Raw genomic sequence first — 12143 nt, 5'->3', positions numbered from 1 at the left:
AGAAAAAAATGGATTAGTTAGTCACACCCCCACCCCAAACTTCTCTTTCTTCTTATAGATTTTCAGTATTAAGACCAGAGCGTTTTTTTGTTTTTTTTTTACTGAATATGAATAAAACAAACGAGCTCCTATTGGAAGGGACTCTGCAGCAGCAGCAGCAGCAGCAGTTGTTGATGATGCATAGTTCATCCCCCTCGTCTCTGTAAGCTTAATTAGACTTTTTTTTTCACTTGTCTTAAACAGCTGCAGGTTTCAAGTTAGTTATAACATTTTTTGAACTCTACCACTGTTTAAGAGCTGAGCACAATTACAAAGGTCTAATTTAAGCAAATGCATGGGCTGCTTCTTACCAATACAATTTAGAAACAGTACATTTCAATCTGATAATAATTTAATTTTAATAACCGCTCACTGGTGTTCCTGGTCTACGATACTTCAATGGGACAAAAAGAAACTTTGAAATCTTTCAAATAAAGAATATATATTTATTACACCGCTTTTGCAAAACACAGAAAAGATATTTTTTTCCATTTGCAGACAAACCAGCATTTTCACTCAAACATACTTTGCAAAACACACACATTTGAAAGGGGCGGGGGGGTTGCAGAAATCTTAATAAAGGCAGAGGGATTTTCATTAACCCCTCCCCCCTCCCCATAACTTTAAAACAGATCTGAACAGAACCTTCCTTAATGACAGTTTAGAATGAAATCAGTAATTACAGCGCCGCCATAAATACGGCAGCGCTATATCTAGACAGTGCAAGAGGCGTCTCCAAAGCGGTCCCCTTTCACTCCTGCTCTGTGTTTCAAACCCTGTGCTATAAAGTTGTTTAATTGAACCAGTTAATTAAACCTCCATCCATCCAGACCCTGAAGTCGTTCACAATCTCATTTTACCTGGAATAACGGTCCCCCAGGACTGCGATTGACTGATTGATTGATTGATTGACTGATTGATTGATTGATTGATTGATTGGACACCCCTGCTCTAGTGCCATGCAATATGATTTCTATCATTGTTAAATTGACATCAACAGCAACTGTAAGAGACGTCAGGGAACTTGAATGTGGCAATATAGATGCCTCCTACTGATGGCTCATAAGATAAGCATAAAGCTAGAAATGATGCCCAGATGGTGTTGCAACGTCCAAGCATTTAGTGTTCAAGTTGAGATTCACATTTTCTATTAAAAAAAACATCTCTGCAAAAAAAGTCCCCACTGGTTATGCATTCCAATAATAGGTAGTATTTCTTTTTTTTTTTTACTGTAATTTTAATACATAACTGTTATTTTTTGTCATTACTGTACATAATAATTGTATTATTATTATTATTAGTAGTAGTAGTATTATTGTTATTATTGAAGATGGGTTTAATATTGACAGGAGTTATAAGGTATTTTGCAAAGGAAGATGTAATAAGTTTGTTTGTGTCTTGAAACTTTCACGGGATACAAGCGTTATAAAAATGCAATGAAACAAAGTCAAATAAAATATTTGTTTTAAAAGCCATTTCCAAATACCCCTGGTGGGGTTCTGTCGGAGTTTCCTGTTTCAGATCATACTGTTTAAAAGTTCCGGTTGAAAGGTTTTGGTTTAGGCTGCAAACCAATTAAAAAGAGGTTTGATTTTTTTTTTTTTTTTTTTTTTTTAATATAATATACATTTCTATATACATTCCACACCCCACCGCCCCCACAATCCGGTATCCTTTGATTAAAAACAAAACAAAACAAAAAAATAAAAAAAACTGCACGATGCCGGAACCTGTCTCTCATTCGCAACCATACCGAAAGGGTTCAAAAACTCAAGAACGTAGCGTCTGTGCTTAGCTTTCCTCCCCGTCCTGTCTGTGATGCCCGCGTGTTTCCGTGCCTCTCTCTGCCTACGCAGTCCCAAGGCGGTGGTCCCAGTTCTGTTCGGACGGTCTGGCCTGGTATCAGTGGCCTGTCTCGTTGTAATGCAGCCCCAGGGCCCGGTCCCGGTCTCGCTGCATGGGGATGTAGGGCCAATTGAAGCTGGATCCCGAGAGCAGCATGTCCCTCAGGAGGGTCTCGATGGGGGTCTTCCCCACCAGCCGCACGAAGAACAGCTGCTCGATGACGGGGGAGGAGACGATGCGCAGGGAGGGCAGCCTCAGGAGCAGCCGTCCGAACCTGTTGGGCTGGCTGGGGTACTGGTTCCGCACGTACTCCTCCAGAGCACACTGGGACTTCTCCTGGATGCTTTCCACGTGCGCCATGTCAGAGAGGCCCATTGCGTCTGCAAGGGAGCAGGGAAAAAAAATAACAGTTAGGGTTTGGTTGAGGGGTTTCCCCCAAACCGTTTTACGGTATTGCTAGCAAGTGGATCATATTTAGTTTCAGACAAAAGCCTTTTTAATGAGTCATTTAGCAAAAATTACAGAGACTAAGGGGTGAACAGGGCAGCAGTGTGGAGTAGTGGTTAGGGCTCTGGACTCTTGACAGGAGGGTTGTGGGTTCAATCCCCAGTGGGGGACACTGCTGTTGTACCCTTGAGCAAGGTACTTTACCTAGATTGCTCCAGTAAAAACCCAACTGTATAAATGGGTAATTGTATGTAAAATAATGTGATATCTGTATAATGTGAAATAATGTATAATGTGATATCTTGTAACAATTGTAAGTCGCCCTGGATAAGGGCGTCTGCTAAGAAATAAATAATAATAATAATAATAACTATGCATTATCAACAACTGCTGCTGCAGAGTCACTTCCAATAGGACCTCGTTTGTTTTACGTCTCATCCGAAGGACGGAGCACAAGGAGGTTCAGTGACTTGCTCAGGGTCACGCACACACACACACACACACACAGGGAGTCAGTGGCTGAGCCGGGTTTGAACCTCCTGGTAACAAGCCCCCTTTCTTTTAACCGCTGGACCCCCCAGTGTCTTTAGCGGTGTGGGGATATTTACTTACGGACTATCCGTCATACTTCATCAAGAAAAGTGGCAACGCACTGTTTTAATAATTAGCTTCAAGGATTTGATTGTATTTGACTAGTGAATTGAGGGGGTCTGTGTTTAATTCATGGTGACGGGACACGACACCCCCCCCTCCCACCCCCTCTCCTCCCAGGCTGCAGGGGTTATGTAGGTCACAGGAATCTAGTACTCTATGAATGATATGCATTATTCAGGCCGAGGAAGGGGGGGGGGGGGGTCGCTTAAATTATGGATAGCAGCTCGGACAGAAATCATAGACAGAAGGGAGGAATGCATTTGGGATGAGCATGTAAAGGCAAAATATTTCTGACAAGCCAGCTTTTTAAAAAGCTCTCCCAGCCTGGCTAGTTTTCCTGAGTGCAAAATCGCCAGGATCAGTCATATTGTATTCTCCGCTGTTTAATTGACTTGGTAGGATTACACAAGGCACTTTTTGTTTTATTCTTGTATACACACGGCAGTGCGCAAATGTATCAGAACACCCCATTGCTTCTGGAGTAGTTTTGATTTGCTGTGCGTTTGAAATCAAACCACTGGGACTGAAAATCTGGGAAAAATGTCTAGCAAATTAGTGATGGTCTAATTGAATTGATAACTTTAACAGGCCACCCGTGCAATTCATTTAAAACAGTAAAGAGAAAAGGAGCACAGCGCCACACACGGTAAAACGCAGGAGACTTTTTAGAAGTGCTTTAAGACGCCTGATTAAAGCACAAAACGCACACACGAGTGTGTTTCTATATCCCTGATAACTGAGCTGAGATTGAAATTCTCACACCCAGAGGTGTTTTCATGCAGGCAGGTATATAAAAGATATCAATGACACATCTGGAGGTGTTCCGATAAATGTGCACTTGACTGTGTATATATATTATATATATATATATATATATATATATATATATATATATATATATATATATATATATATATATATAACGTTTCAGCTTCTGCAGTCTTCAGATAATATGAAGATGAAATTAAGCTTACATAGGAAACATTATAGGTTTTCAATATAATTTATTAATTACTTCTAATCTAACGTGGTCATTTCCTGTGATTGATTTGTAATACATTTGCACACTGCACCACAGTCCAGAAAGCAGCTTGCCATGTATTTTAGCAGCTAACCCCGATGCAGAACAGCTCCCCATGGCTGCCAGCCCAGCCCTACAGCTGCCCCTCCCTGCTGATCTCAGCCCCATCTCCCCCCTCTGCAGGACAGCGCTTACCGGAGGTGAAGAGAACGAGGGCCTTCAGGCAGCAATACTCGGCCGTGTCCACCTGCAGGGTCTTGAGCTTCTCCACCTGCTCCTGAAAGACCCGGATGTGATCCATGAAAGCCACAACCCGGTCCGCGGGCATGGGGGAGGCGTGGAGGCCGGCGGCGGCCAGCAGGGGGGCCACGTGGAGGGGCATGGAGCACTGCGCGGCGTTCAGGACAAACAGCTCGCTCCAGGTCATCCGCAACAGAGACACCTAGAGAGAAGCAATACAACACAATACAACACAATACAATACAATACAATGCAGCTTAGACCTGTTATTATTATTATTATTATTATTATTATTAGAGAAGTGACGTAAAACCGTATACAGTAGTGTGCACATTTATTAGAACACCCCCAAACTATTTATTATTATTATTATTAATATTATTATTATTAATGAGTGATTTAGCAGAGTCACTTCTAATAGGACCTCATTTGTTTTATGTCTCATCCGAAGGACGGAGCACAAGGAGGTTCAGTGACTTGCTCAGGGTCTCACACACACACACACACATATACACAGGGAGTCAGTGGCTGAGCTGGGATTGAACCTCCTGGTATCAAGACCCCTTTCTCTAAACCACCTGACCACCAAGCCTCCTTCTACAGTCTCTACACCCCAACACACAACTCTCTGCAGATAACACAAGAGACATCCATCATCCATCATCCATCATCCATCAGCCATCATCCATCATCCATCAGCCATCATCCACTGACACGCTTTCTCTCCTGTTCTCATGCAGTAAGACCCCTCCTCAGTCAATGTGGCTCAGGTACCTGGTCTGCGAGTTGCAGGTCTGGGAAGAAGGGGATGTTTTTCGCCCACTCCACAGCGCTGAAGAGCAGCCGGGCCGCTAGCTCACAGATATTCTCGATGCCCATCAGGTTGTTGGTCTGCATGCACTGGGTCCCGTAGCGGGAGGTGGGGTACGGCTCGGCCCGAAGGAGAAGGGAGATGAACCCTGACAGGTAGGCCTGACCATTGTAGGGGTCACTGCCGTTGGTCAGGTACTGTCCTGGGCTGGTCTGGGAGTTGGACATCCGGCCACGCTGGACAGCTGAGGGGAAGGACAGGAGAATGTTAGGGTTGGGGTTGGGTTTAGAGTTGGGGTTGGGGTTGTGGTTGGGGTTAGAGTTGGGGTTGGGGTTAGAGTTGTGGTTGGGGTTAGAGTTGGGTTTGGGGTTAGAGTTGAGGTTGGGGTTGTGGTTGGGGTTAGAGTTGTGGTTGATGTTAGAGTTGGGGTTGTGGTTTTGGTTGGGGTTAGAGTTGGGTTGGGGTTAGAGTTGTGGTTGGGGTTAGAGTTGGGTTGGGGTTAGAGTTGTGGTTGGTGTTAGAGTTGGGTTGGGGTTAGAGTTGAGGTTGGGGTTGTGGTTGGGGTTAGAGTTGTGGTTGATGTTAGAGTTGGGGTTGTGGTTTTGGTTGGGGTTAGAGTTGGGGTTAGGGTTAGAGTTGTGGTTGGGGTTAGAGTTTGGGTTGGGGTTGTGGTTTTGGTTCGGGTTAGAGTTGGGGTTGGGGTTAGAGTTGTGGTTGGGGTTAGAGATGGGGTTGGGGTTGTGGTTGGGGTTAGAGTTGGGGTTGGGGATAGAGCATGGGTTGGGGTTGTGGTTGGGGTTGGGGTTGGAGTTGGGGTTGTGGTTGTGGTTAGGGTTAGAGTTGGGGTTGGGGTTAGAGTTGGGGTTGGGTTTAGAGTTGGGGTTGGGGTTAGAGAGTTTTAACAGCTTGATAACTATGCAATAGATTGCTGTAGCTGGCACGCAGTAACCCCTCCCTCGCCCCGTACTGTCTGTCATTAGGAGGCTTGAAAGGGAGTTCTCGGAAACAGCACAGGCTATGCACAGTCCCAGATGTGCAGTTTGCATTGCGATGGGTTTTAATCATTAAACGATGGAGCCGCTTGTGCTGTGACTGGCTGGTTTAACCCATGGAGCGCCGTTGTCCTCATCTGAGGCCGGGCAACTTGTAATTATTTGGAGCATTTTATTTATTTTTTTATAACTGCCGTCTATCTACCTGTTATTTAAATTTTCTCTTGAACTACACGATAACTTTGATCTGTTCTAAATGTAATTCTGCACATGCAGCCCTTCGGATGTTTTTATTAATGAGGCCTCGATATAAAATAAGAAACTGAAGCCTCAAAATGATCCATTTTTTGGTGTTGTCTTTCCACCCCGCAGTGATGATAAAGCAGCTCCATTTCTATGTGTTGAGCTTCACAGCCGGCTTGAAATTTCACTGCTCTGAATCCAGGATCGCGTCTAACTTACTCCACTGTCCTCAAAACAGGACGCGGCAGTTTGTAGCCAAAATGAAGGATTGCAATATATGTATGTGTGTGCGTGTGTTTGTGTGCGTGTGTGTGTGTGCGTGTGTGTTTATAAATGTTCATTTAGAGCAGGGGTCTCCCCAGCCCTGGTCCTGGAGAGCCCCCATCCAGCAGGTTTTCTAGGTGTCTTTACATCATCAGTGGCCAAAGATCTGGAACATCTGTTAATCTTTACTAATTAAGCCAATAATTGGTTCAATTAAGTAACAGAGAGATTGGTTGAAATGAAAACCAGCAGCCCCAGTAGCTCTCCAGGACCAGGGTTGGAGAGCCCTAATTTAGAATGTATCCTGGGACACTATCACCCTTCATGTAAATGTGCTTTATTTTACTCTTATCTGCCCCCTATTTTACTGCATTTAATCCTGTACTTCAGAAAACTGTAATGTGCCAAGTGTTTAACCTGTAGTACTTTGTATTTAATCATATCCTGATGTAACTATCACTATTTAATCATATCCTGATGTAACTATCACTATTATCTGCTGTATTATTGAATTGTGGTTTGTCACACTTGAACAAAAGTTATTGTATTTCTTGCTCTTATTGTATTACTTGTATTGTAACACTTGAAATGTATTTGCTTACGATTGTAAGTCGCCCTGGATAAGGGCGTCTGCTAAGAAATAAATAAATAATAATAATAATAATAATAATAATAATAATAATAATAATAATAATAATAATAATAATAATAAAATTACATAAATACAGCTCGCGTTCTGTTTTTTTTTTTTTAACACTATACCTTTTGGTTATGCCGCGTAAAATAACAACAGGACATTTTTTTTCCCGATAGAACTCCATAGTTGCTTTGAGGTCTTATCTTAAATTAGTTTATTTTACAGTCTCGAATGAATAACCGTCAGAGAACAACCTGCGGGGGTTCCACGGCTCGACCCTGCTTTGTGCATGGAAACCACGACCACAGTCTTTCCTCAGATTAAATTCTGCAGCGTTGTTTAATTCAACGTCGTTCGATAGTATAGCGTACGAGAAGCGGTGGACAGCCGTATAGTAATCATAAACATAAAAATCTAATAAAATCACATTTCATCGACACAGTGAACTTGCTGGTCTCGTTTTCTCTACTTTGACATTTATTTGGTAGTTTATAGACCCACGTATATTTTGAAGACTCTCCCGTTTATTTTGCTGTATAGTTTAGTCTATATTTTAAGAGGTCAGCGGCCCCCCCTCTCTCTCTCCCTCCTCTATTAAATACTGCTGCGCGCCCTGTCCGTTATAAATACTGCCGTTATATAATGTAGGAGTTTGCAATATTTAAGATTTAATAAAACGTGTATGGCTTTCAGCTAAATGTGGCGTGACTATATCAATCGCTCAGGGCTACAAGTTCATAACGTAAGCTAAGAAAACATTTAAAAACTAGTGGGACGTGTATTTTAAAAATCCAATCAAAGTGAAGCAAAATACATTCTGAAAACCGCGCTGTTATTATTATTATTATTATTATTATTATTATTATTATTATTATTATTATTATTATTATTATTATTATTAAATAATAAATACCGGTTTAGTTATTAAATGCAGATCGCGGTTCATGTTTTCGAGGAGGTGTATTATTTTCATCTCTTATTCCAAAGCCCCCTTCGAAACACATGCTTGAAAGTTTTGCGAGTTTGTTGTTTTGCTTTGTGTGCGTCTGAAATCAAACCACTGGAACTGAACATCCGGGAAAATCGTCAATATAGGCACATTAGTAGCGATTGTCTGAATGGATGCCTTTAATAGGCCACCCATGCAATTCATTTCAAACAGTAAAGAGAAAAGGAACACAGAGCCACACACGATAAAACGCAGGAGACTTTTTAGAAGTGGTTTAAGACGCCTGATTAAAGCACAGAGCGGTGTTTCTATATCCCTGATTACTGAGCGGAGATTGAATATATATATATATATATATATATATATATATATATATATATATATATATATACACACGGGATTTCAGAGGTCATTAAATATGAATCATAAGTCTTCTGCAAGGACCTGGTGTCTCAATTTATATTTCTGTGCCAGCTCTAAGTACAGTGCTGTTTTAATGGGATATGAAACCCATACGGCGCCACATCCACCGCTAGAACACAACCGAACACATCCCCAGCATAGTGATACACGTACGCCTTTAACTTTCACTTGGAAAGAAAGCATACACGTTTAAAACTGAATTCCTCCTGGACTCCGTTTAAAATAAGTTACATGAATAAATAAGTGGCATGCTTTGGAGCCAGGTTATAGGAATAGCAAGTTGCATTACATATTTATGGCTATTTAATACAGCTATCTCTCTAGATAAGATATATGTGTGTGTGACAGATAGAGATAGATCGGAAAGATAGATAGAGATAGAGGGAGACAGACAATATCTAATAGGATAAGCAAGATACATTCGCATTATTTTGAAAAAATAAAAAAAGACTGCGGGTTATCATCGAAAAATTCTGATTTTCACTATTATTATTATTATTATTATTATTATTATTATTATTATTATTATTATTATTATTATTATTATTATATGTGTTTTTGTTATTATTATTATTATTATTATTATTATTATTATTATTATTATTATTATTATTATTATTATATGTGTTTTTGTTATTATTATTATTATTATTATTATTATTATTATTATTATTATTATTAATGAGTGATTTAGCAGAGTCACTTCTAATAGGACCTCATTTGTTTTATGTCTCATCCAAAGGACAGAGCACTCTACCTCCTCTCCCCGGCTCACCTTCTCTCCTCATGCCGACTTTGAGGCACTTCTTGAAGCGGCAGTACTGGCACTGGTTGCGGTGGTGCTGGTCGATGGGGCAGTCTCGGTTTCCCCGGCAGGTGTAGCTCAGGTTCCGCCTCACGGAGCGCTTGAAAAAGCTCTTGCAGCCCTCGCAGGTAAACTGTCCGTAGTGCTTGCCGCTCGACTTGTCCCCGCACACCATGCAGTCGACATTGGGGGTCTTGTCCCCGGAATTGGAGTCATTGCCCGGCGTGGAAACAGGCGGGGTGCCCGGGGTTTGGATGGGAGTCCCCGCGGTATCCTGGCCGCAGTGTGGGGCGGGGGCTGGGAGCAGGGAGCCGGGACCCGCGGAGATGCCTTCTTGCCAAGAATTCACTACCATTGCCATACTATCTAGCAGCGCTTTTATGGTTCATAAAACGTGTAGCAGCCTTTTTTGTTTTCTGTCTGAGATTTTATTTTTTATTTTGCGAGGTGATGCTGATCCGTTTTGACGAAGTGAAAAAGGCGAGGTGTCCGTCCTGATATTAATCCAGCCTTTGAAATTACGAGATTTTTAATTCAGTCTTAATTCCTTTTGTCTCGGATCTCTTGACAAATCCAACGATTCTCTTTGTTTTTTTCAGTAGAAAGCAAGAAAACGTAAACAGAGAAATCCGTTTTGAAATTCTTCGATGCTTGCTTTTAATACATTTTTTAAAAAATATATAAAAATATAATAAATCTCTCTCTCTCCCCCTCCCCCCAAAAAATCCAAAACTGGACGAGAAAATGAAATCAGTTTCGCCAAGATAAGGTCCGTTCGACCCCGATACTGAAATCCATCTCTCCCGAGTTTAACTTTGGTGACGCTAGCCTGTCTGTAAATTAACAACGATAAAATACCGTTTGTGGTATTGCGATCATCTAAAACATAATGAATGAATTAACTTTATTTATTTTATTATCTGTGAAAAACAAAAACTGAACAAATATTTAAAAAAGAATAGCGTCAAATACTTTACCCTATAGTTTTAACATTACAAAAACAGTAGCCTAATAAAACTAAAGCAGAACAAAAAAAAGAGTTTTATGTTTGTATTATTTTTATAAAATTTAAATGTAGTTATATAAGCGCTTATGCAGTAGCTTTTATTTGGTGGTAAAAGTCGAGAAACGTAATTTTCTCAATACTACTACAGCGATTGTACCACCACGCCGACTTCCTGATCACCGCAACACAGCCATGCACAGAAACATTTAAAAACCATTTATAATGCCGTTTTGAATCGGATCCGACACACCGAAATATCCTGTTGTGCTATGAAAAGGATAAAAAACGTTGGGAAAAAAAAAAATCTTTGCCTTTCTTTTTAAACCCTCTTAAATAAAAATGCACAAAAAAATTTTAAAAAAAAGTTTACAAGTCTCAAGCTGTTGCCCCGACTGCTGTCAACTCCCTCACTATAACCCCAGTCCCGGGCAGCTCCTAAAAGTGACACTAAACATGCAACTCCTACACGTGGTCCAGCGGACACCTTCCTATTACGGGCTGGACCTCCTTATAAGGGCGTGGGCGGCTTCTCAGAACGGGTTTGACGCGTTCCGAAACAGCCGATTGGACAGGAGCGAAGAAAAGGGCGGGGCTTGCCCACAATGACGTCCAAGGATTCGCCTGCTGGTGATTGGTTAACAAGTATGTTATTTACGGAACACTTTTAAGTCCTAATGCCCGCCGGGTTATGCGAGCGGGATGCAGTAGCAAAAAAGTCGTATTTTTTTCCATATTAATATTTTATTTTCTTCACAAAATAACAGCAACACTGCACATTACAGTAGTAAATAGTTCTATGTAAACCCTATGGATTCTCATGAATTTCTTTGGAGCACTTACTTACTTGAACTCTCTGAACACCGCAGACTGGCCGTTAATAATTCTGGGGGAAATAACATTAATCTTCGTTTGAGATTTTGTTTTCTAATTTGGAATGAATTCGTTTTGGTGGGACAAGTCAATTTGCAAAATTAAAGACATTAGGGCACTCGTTACAACGCAGTACAGCCTTTCCAGAAATACACATAATTTAAAGCGCGTATAAATTATACATAATTGATTTCGAGAGTCGATATGGGTTCTTAGATTAACTGTTAAGTAGCCGGCACACTGTTTTTTTGTGTAGGTTTAAATCTACATTTAAACAAATATAAACTTACATAATTATTCTTTTAACTTCTGAAGGCCGGCTGTGTTGTCCTCTCTCGTGGAAAGCAGATGTTGGTGAGTCGACATTATTTATGTATTTATTTTTTTTTTTTTTAGGTCAAAGTCTGGTTTTATAAACCAAAATATTCAAAGTACTGTATTTATGACACCCACGAGTATTTTCTAAACGTTTTTAACGGTTATTTTTAAATGACAGTTTTAAAAAAAAAAACCCTCGTGCATTGGAATGCTGGGTTTTCAACAGTCCCGCCATTAAATCGTTGCCATTAGCAACACACCAGTCTTTTAACAAAAATACGACAAAAACAATATCCCTGGTACGTAATTTCTTACTTGAACCCAAGTATTAGCCACACGTTAGTGTGTAAATGTACCTCTTATTTAAAAAAAATAAAATAAAAATACTATACTCCCAATAGTTAACATTACGCAGTAAAACGAATTGAAGGGTTAATATAAAAAAATAAAAAAATGATAATTGTCACGAATTTCTATTAAGTGTTTAGTTTAAATATCACTGTTAATTTTCAAATCCCAGGAGTACTGTACCGCGTTATTTCTTTATTTCAACCAACTCACAATAAAAAAAAATGCCAA

The 12143-nt window shown here is 40.6% G+C and overlaps 1 protein-coding gene across 1 annotated transcript; it reads right to left on the bottom strand.

Moving 5' to 3' along the window:
- Positions 1 to 464: 464 nt before the first annotated feature.
- Positions 465 to 10831, bottom strand: LOC131705248 (nuclear receptor subfamily 2 group F member 5-like). The gene is made up of 4 exons (XM_059007606.1): positions 9341 to 10831; positions 5021 to 5301; positions 4202 to 4448; positions 465 to 2264 (listed from the first exon to the last, which is right to left on the bottom strand). Exons 1-4 carry the CDS (start codon positions 9729 to 9731, stop codon positions 1942 to 1944), a joined length of 1242 nt encoding a protein of 413 aa, XP_058863589.1. The 5' UTR covers positions 9732 to 10831; the 3' UTR covers positions 465 to 1941.
- Positions 10832 to 12143: the final 1312 nt, after the last annotated feature.

The sequence above is a fragment of the Acipenser ruthenus genome, chromosome 35, assembly GCF_902713425.1.
Source record: "Acipenser ruthenus chromosome 35, fAciRut3.2 maternal haplotype, whole genome shotgun sequence".
Taxonomy (NCBI): Eukaryota; Metazoa; Chordata; class Actinopteri; order Acipenseriformes; family Acipenseridae; genus Acipenser; species Acipenser ruthenus.
The sequence above is the reverse complement of the archived record's forward strand: the minus strand, read 5'-3'. Positions and strand labels throughout refer to the sequence as shown.

Excerpts from the sequence above, each read along its gene's own strand:
- LOC131705248 (XM_059007606.1), bottom strand. The coding sequence starts at position 9,731 with ATGGCAATGGTAGTGAATTCTTGGCAAGAAGGCATCTCCGCGGGTCCC. Across the intron at positions 5,302-9,340 it reads AGTCGGCATGAGGAGAGAAG|CTGTCCAGCGTGGCCGGATG; the intron begins GTGAGCCGGGGA and ends CCTTCCCCTCAG. Across the intron at positions 2,265-4,201 it reads CCTCGTTCTCTTCACCTCCG|ACGCAATGGGCCTCTCTGAC; the intron begins GTAAGCGCTGTC and ends GCTCCCTTGCAG.